Below are 7500 nucleotides of genomic sequence, written 5' to 3'. Positions count from 1 at the left end.
TGAAAGAAGCGTGTGTTGTGTTAGCAGCCCGAGGCCTGTCTGCCGCCTGGCCCTGCTCCGCCTTTGTGTCTTTTGTCTGCCCGAGATGAAGTATGACCCTCCATGTAACCTTGTTCAGCCCTGAGCGATACACACCATGGACCTCCAAAACACCCCAGTGTGGTCAGTTATTTATGGATTCAAAAAAAAAAAAAAAACAACAACAACCCCAAAATAAACCAGAACCATCAGGATCCAATCGACCCCATCAATCCAACACAAATGAATAAACATCAATAAAAATAGCTTATCCGATGTCCAACGCAATTAGCTCTTTGAGTGCGTGTTCTTTCTGTGCTCGGTCACCCTCACATTTCCCTGAGTCTCTATTTAATCTCTCTATTTAAAACGAAGCATCTGCGAACCCCCACCCCACACACACACACACACAGTATTGTATCGAAGTGAACGCCTGCCCCTTGTCCTCCCCACGGTAAAGCGTTGGGGAAACAGTGCGCATCAGAACGGCATTCACCGGCGTCACTCAGATGGAGCGATAAAGCCAAATTGCCAATTAAGAAGCAATTACAAGCTGCAGTGGCAGAACGACACTCCGTCTGGTCTCTCTCGCTTTCATTCCCTCTCTCACACACACACACAAACATTCACGGCACACCCAGTGTAACGAAGAGCTACTCCTGTTCCGAAATCTTAAATTAAGATCCCTATAAATAAACTGCATCTATAACACGTTTTCTCTTAGCCGAAGCCGACGACGAAGCATACTTTTATATTGACCTCTGACCTTTTCTGAGACCCTGGGCTAATGGAGTCGGTCGAGAGTAAGCCAGAGCAGGGAACGGATGACGGCCGTGGCGGTCGCAACCTGTGAACTCGTCTCTTAGGTAAGGAATTAGCATCGGTGTGTGAAAATAAGAAGGATTAGAGCATGAGCGTAATTCTTGAGCCTTTTTTTAAAAAGCGAGCGTTCTTGTGTTGTACAGAGAGATGAGTCGAGACCGAGTCCAAGGAATTGAAGAGGAAGAGCGTGAGAGAGAGATTAAGAGAGCGAGAGAGAGAGAGAGAGGATAGCAGGATGCATTTGACTGCCTAGTCAGGGGGAGGGCACAGATGTCGGTTGTTGTTGAAAGCCGTCAACCCGGTGGCCTTTCGGTATTGTTTCACGTTGTGGGGAGGGGAAGCTGTGTCACACGCGCATATGCCACAGACATTCTGCCATGGCATGTCGTTAAGCCACTAATCCCTCAACAAACAAGACAAGTGTGCATGTCATTAAGTGTGCTTAGGTACGTACTGTACTCCACTAATATTGGCACCCTTGGCAAATATGAGCAAAGAAGGCTGTGAAATATTGTCTTTATTGTTTAACCGTTTTGATCTACTTGTTCAAAACAATACACAAAAATACTCATGGATATCAAACACAGCACAGGTTTATTAAAGAAAAAAAAAAATCTCTGTTATATATATAGGTGTGCAGGAATTATCAGAAATATGAGAAAAATATATTTGAAGTATATTCCCACTGATATTTAAAAATTTTTAGTACACCCGAGTGACTAGGAACAGGAAATTGTTCCAACTTCCTGTTTCACAGGGGTATAAATATGACGTAACACACAGCCCAAATTCCCTTAGTCATTCATAACGATGGGTAAGAGCGAGGAATGGAGCTGTGATGTGCGGCAAAAGGTTGTTGAGCTTCACACAATGGGGCGTGGCTATAAGAAAATAGCACGAGCGTTCAAAATGCCCATTTCCACCATCAGGGCAATAATTAAGCCGTTCCAGTCGACTGGAAATGTTATGAATCGATCCTGGAGTTGGACGCGTGTCTATATCGTCTCAACGCACTGTGAAGAGGACGGTTCGAGTGGATAAAACATCTCCAAGGATCACAGCTGGAGAACTGCAGATGTTAGCTGTGTCTTGGGGTCAGAAAGTCTCCAAAACTACAATCTGAAGTACCTACATCACCACAAGATGTTTGGAAGGGTTTCAAGAAAAAAAGCCTCTACTCTCGATCAAATATCAACAGATATTAAATGAAAACCTGACCGCCTCTGCCAGAAAGCTTCACATGGGCCGTGGTCGGATCTTCCAGCAGGACAATGACCCGAAACATACATCAAAATCAACACAAAAATGGTTTACTGACCACAAAATCAAGGTCCTGCCATGGACATCCCCGTCCCCTGACATAGAAAACCTGTCGGGTGAACTGAAGAGGAGAGCCCACCATCGTGGACCTCGGAATTTGAAGGATCTGGAGAGATTCTGTACGGCGGAACGGTCTCCGATCCCTTGCCACGAATTCTCCAACCTCATCAGGCGTTATAGGAGAAGATCAAAAGATTAAACAATAAAGACAATTTTTCACAGCCTTCTTTGCTCAAGGGTGCCAATATTAGTGGAGGGCACTGTATGTGTACGCTGTGTGGGACTTGACTTAGAGTCGACGTTACACAGTTTCAAATTCGTAAACAGGGATTGGAAATCAACATTTTGTAGCGCTGGATCTGTAAACAGGTGTCGAGAAATCATTGTGTAGAATAAAATCCATTAAAAGGGATTCAGAATTGACACAGCGTCGTGTAAAATAGTGAAAACAGATCAGGGAATCGGTGTTATGTGTTAAGTATTTATTCATAAGAATAAATAAAAAAATGCAAGAAGCACTCGGAGATTTCGATTCTCCAGAACGTAATGTTTTCGCAGTTTAACCGCAGAAACCCGAGCCTCGTGAGGTCCGTCACGGTCTCAGAGATCTCACTTTTTATGCAGGAAATATGTCTAATTTTCCATTTTTTAAAGCTTGGAATGAACAGAATTTGAAACAAGAAAAAGTTCTAGGATCATTAGTAGCGAGTACCTCACTGGGTCGAGCCGACATTAATACCTCGCAACTGTTCATATCCAAACAAAATGGCAGATTTCCCACAAGTCACTGCATCGTACGTGTTCAGAGAAGGTGCGTGTATGTGACTATCTACGACAAAGACGTTACCTCTCGTACAGGGCGGCTCTCGCTCCTCCACAGGCCGTTGACCGTTTTGGTAGGGGCGATGGTGACCACCGGTGGGGTGCTGGGCACACTGTGGCCTCCAGGGGGCACTATGACCGGGCCGAGGGGACCGCGTTTGGGCGTGCTCACTGGAGAGCTCTGGTTTGTGGCTGGAGATGAGACAGGGGAGGACTCGCTACTGATGGAGGAACCTGCTGAGAGAAGAAAGAAGACAAAAAAAAAAAAAAAAACAAAGCAAAGGGATTACTAACGTTTTCTCCTACTGATATTTATGATCATGTCCCTCCGCTCTTTCTAAGTGCCATATGATGACTGTAGCCTGTCAAAGTGAGAACACACACAGGAAACCGCATAGTCTCAGAGCTGCCATATGCACACCCACACACTAGTTCACACACACACACACAGAGGCACAAATACAGCAGTCTCATTGAACACAAACACATAAATCTGACAAACACATCAGTCACTGACACATTACCCAGCTCAAACAGCGTACAAAACCGAGCAGTTCATCGTTTATCAGATACAAGCCCAATATCTGATGGACTATTAAAGAAACATTGTGCAATTCTTGTGCGAAATGAAACCCGAGTGCTGTTTTCGCACGCAATCGACATTCGTGATATCGAAATCGATATTTTATTCAAATGGCAACACGAGTATCGCGGTGTTAACTGTCGTCATCTCTTAAAGGGGCTATTTGTAATATTTAAAAGTGTCTCTACGTGTGTAATACGAACATCGTTCTAAAGCAAAAATATTTTAGCTTCAATTTTAAATATTGCCAAAGCAAGAGATCTCGTTTGTTTTTCTCTTCGTTTCAGGATTCCGTCTGCATTTTCTTACATCGTTCTGGCCCAGAATTAAGCTCCGCCCCTTGGTCTAGCTGGTCGTAGCTGGTTCTCGGCTAAAAGGGCAAGGTATGAGCCAACTAGTTTTAACGGAAGGAATGGTGTCAGCTGGAGAGAACAGGAAGGCCTTTCCGGCACTCTAAACAATGACATATCGCCGCTTTAATCGGCGTTACTCTGTTACTACTACATAACATTGTCATGTATATACAGAGAAATGATTCTCACAGTGGACTTGTGTTTGAATGAAGCCAGAAAGTTACTGACAACATTTACGTTCAATAAAACGCTTTCTAGTTTGCTTGTTTGGTTTTTTTTAACAACAAATGAAAAGAGTGGTGTTTGTGTTTCTGTACGAATTCAGTCCCAGAACAAGAGCAACAACGGAAAATGTTCAGCGCTGCTGGAAACGCATCGCAGGTGTCACCTTCATGAAGCTGCTGAGATGCCGAGAGTGTGTGAAGCTGAAATCAAGGCTACTGGAGTAATTAAGATATAATAAACAGTTTGGATTTGTTTACCAGGGGAACTTTTTACTCATTATGCAAGCTATCTACCCAAAATATTTCTCTAATATAAGCGATTATGAAGGAAAATATTTTTTTAAATCAATTTTACTCAGTTTATTTGTAGAAATAAAAGAAATATCTGCCTTATATATATATATATATATATATATATATATATATATATATATATATATGTATTTAAATACTTCTATTAAATGTTAAATAATTCGGGTTCAGAGTGTATATATATATATATATATATATATATATATACTTCAAATTGTTCAAGCGCTTAGCTCATAAGCTCAATTCCAAGTCATGGAAATATCTAAAGGATAAAAAGGAAATATGATTTTTTAAAAAACCAAACAATTAAAAATGCGATATTCTTCGAAAAAAAAATGCAACAGGTTAATTTGTACCGTGTGACCTTACATTTGTGTGTGTGTGTATATATATATATAGTATATATAGTATATATCGACAAAAGCTGAAATATGTCTTCGAAATGATCATTTCGAGATAAAAACAGCCTTTGTGTGCTTGTTGGCACACGTTCACTGTTCAGCCTTGCGAGGTCCTGAAAGCTGTCAATCTATTTCTAATTTCTAACACTCCCACACACCCACACACACACACACACACACACTTCACAGACGAAGCGAAGGGGGAAAAAAAAGCTGCCACTTCGGAACGAGCGTGTTAATAAAATCCTCTTTCTAATAATAAATAAATACAGTGCTTAACATGAGCATAAATAAGCACGAATAAACAGTACGTGTAAATGTAAATCGTAAGCTAACTGTCGGGTTGGTAAATAAACAGTGTAACACCGGGTAATGAAATGATCCCGCTGTGGCGATAGAATAAATATCGACAAATATTATCGTCGCGTGTCAGTGCTTTGCTTTGCTCTGCTGCTGCTCCTGGACTAGTCCTGTTCCCGCCGTTTCATTTCCCATCCTAAGATCATGTTCGAAATATCGTCGTACGTACAGTGTTGTACATCGTGAACGTGTCTTCTTGAAGTTTTATATATCATCAGATATGATATTTGTTCTATATCACCCAACCCTGGCTAGGTGGCGCTAATCAGTGACTTCCTGCCCATATAAAGCGTACCTCTATACGCGGGTCAAGATTTCGAGATAAAACCTAGTCTGCTACGTCTATATGTTATAATCTGATTGTGGCGGTTGTACGTGGTGTCTAACTATCAAAAAAGCTTTAGCTGTGCTGTCTGTTTTCATCTCTGTACCGACGCAGAGTCACCATACTCTACACACAGAAACCCAACCGTGTCCTGACTCATCGTATAGCAGGCTTGCAGCGATAAAACAATTCATCTGTTTACACCGATTGAAAATGTCCGTTAAGTCGATCGATTTCCTTTCCGCCGAGGGAATGATACTGTCCCCGGGAGCGTGGGGCACGAGGCGGGGTTCACCCTGGACGGGGTGCCAGTCCATCGCAGGGCACAATCACGTACACAATCACACACCCGGACACTTTTGGACGTGACGATCAGCCTCCCGCGCGTGTCTTTGGACTGACGGAGGAAACCGGAGTACCCGGATGAAACCCCTGCAAACACTGACGTGCATACAGCAATTCATTTCCGTTGTATTCGAGAAGAAAAAAAACCCAAAACAGATACAAAACAAAAAACACCTTATCGATTCCAAAACGTTTACTAAATAATAAACCGTGATGCAATCTGGGTAATTCGTCAATTCTTTTAACGGACGGATTACCCGCTGATATATAACGTCGCACGGTGAAAATAATCCTGAATGAATAAACCAACGGATGAATAAGGAAGAATTTCTTTGGTGCTGTTGGTGCATCAGCTCATATGTAACTGAAACATCCACCGTCACTCACTCACTCACTCACACACACACACACACACACGGCGTAATGCATTACACACCGCTCTCTCTCTGTAGCTATCTAATGCAGTGCCGTATTACAATAACACGATGCATTAAAAGCGCCCTGTCTTGGGAAAGGCCATTAAGAGCTGACATTTCTAAAGAAGGCTTTTAAGAGCAAAAGGACAAAGCCTGCTATCGATGGAGGAGGTGAAGAAGAAGAACAAGGAGGAGGAGGAGATGGCATTTGCCAGGTTGCTGGATGCAGTAATTACAGAGTCGGTGCTGACTGAAAGCTGTCATGAATCATGCATGGGCTGATTTTAACCTGTTGCTGCTCTGAACAGGAGAAAACGTCGTGCTGCGCCGCGCTCGTGTTGATTTGACCCGGGTCGTCTCGATTAAATAATATTTACAGACGCACAAAAAAAAAAAAAAAAAAAACCCAACCCAACGAAACCCTTTCACATGCTCAGGGATCTTCCTGGTTAAACGCGGAAGCGTAATTAAAGGATGTGACGGGAAATTTCACATCAAAATGAATTTTTGTAATAGGAGCGTAATGTGAAATCGGAGCCAAGCGGCTTTATTTTTTTAGCTTGATTCCATGTTTTTATTGCGTCAAACCCTTTTAAAGGTGAACTGATTATCGTTAGACGGTGATAACAGGATATCCGACAAGTCTCCAATCTAAAAATACCGGTTATAACACCCGTATTTTAAAATAATAATAGATGTAGATATCAGTAACATAACCTACAGTTTCCACTTAACGACCTGCTGCTAAACTAGGCCAAGAATGCAGCTATCATCGCTATCAGATAAGTGTTTGTTTGTTTGTTTGTTTACTATTTTCAGATCAGATTGAGAGAAATGGTTTAAGCGCAATACTGTGTTTACAAATGCCTGTTTGAAAAAACTGAAATTTACACCTCAAACATTGATATTATATAAAAAAACAACAACAACAACAACAAAAACAACCTATAACGTTAATCCCCAATTTATTCCTCTTACTCCACAGCAAATTTTCCACCAGTTCCAGTATTTATTTATCGATTAACGAACGACGTTTACTTTTTATCCGTATGTACTTTTTATCCGTTTGCAGTTGCAGATCGTCTGAGAAACACAGGACTTCCTGTTCTCACTCACGTTACAGCGGCTACACACACCGTGCTCGTTCCGTCACCGTGCTCTCCATTTATTTATTTCACTCTTGACGTTGAAGAAGATGA

At 41.9% G+C, this 7500-nt stretch overlaps 1 protein-coding gene across 10 annotated transcripts in view; it reads right to left on the bottom strand.

Annotated features, from left to right (window-relative positions):
* Window positions 1-7500, bottom strand: part of gse1b (Gse1 coiled-coil protein b) — a 247879-nt gene that overhangs the window by 14225 nt on the left and 226154 nt on the right. For 7 of the 10 annotated variants that reach the window (XM_053622506.1, XM_053622512.1, XM_053622509.1 and 4 more), the window contains one exon: window positions 3008-3219. In XM_053622506.1, the coding sequence (XP_053478481.1) occupies window positions 3008-3219 (212 nt within the window). Of the gene's footprint in view, window positions 1-2158; window positions 2986-3007; window positions 3220-7500 lie in introns of those variants that run through there. The other 3 variants (XM_053622508.1, XM_053622510.1, XM_053622516.1) reach the window with 2 other exon arrangements.

Source organism: Ictalurus furcatus, chromosome 4 (assembly GCF_023375685.1).
Source record: "Ictalurus furcatus strain D&B chromosome 4, Billie_1.0, whole genome shotgun sequence".
Lineage (NCBI taxonomy): Eukaryota > Metazoa > Chordata > Actinopteri > Siluriformes > Ictaluridae > Ictalurus > Ictalurus furcatus.
The sequence above is the reverse complement of the archived record's forward strand: the minus strand, read 5'-3'. Positions and strand labels throughout refer to the sequence as shown.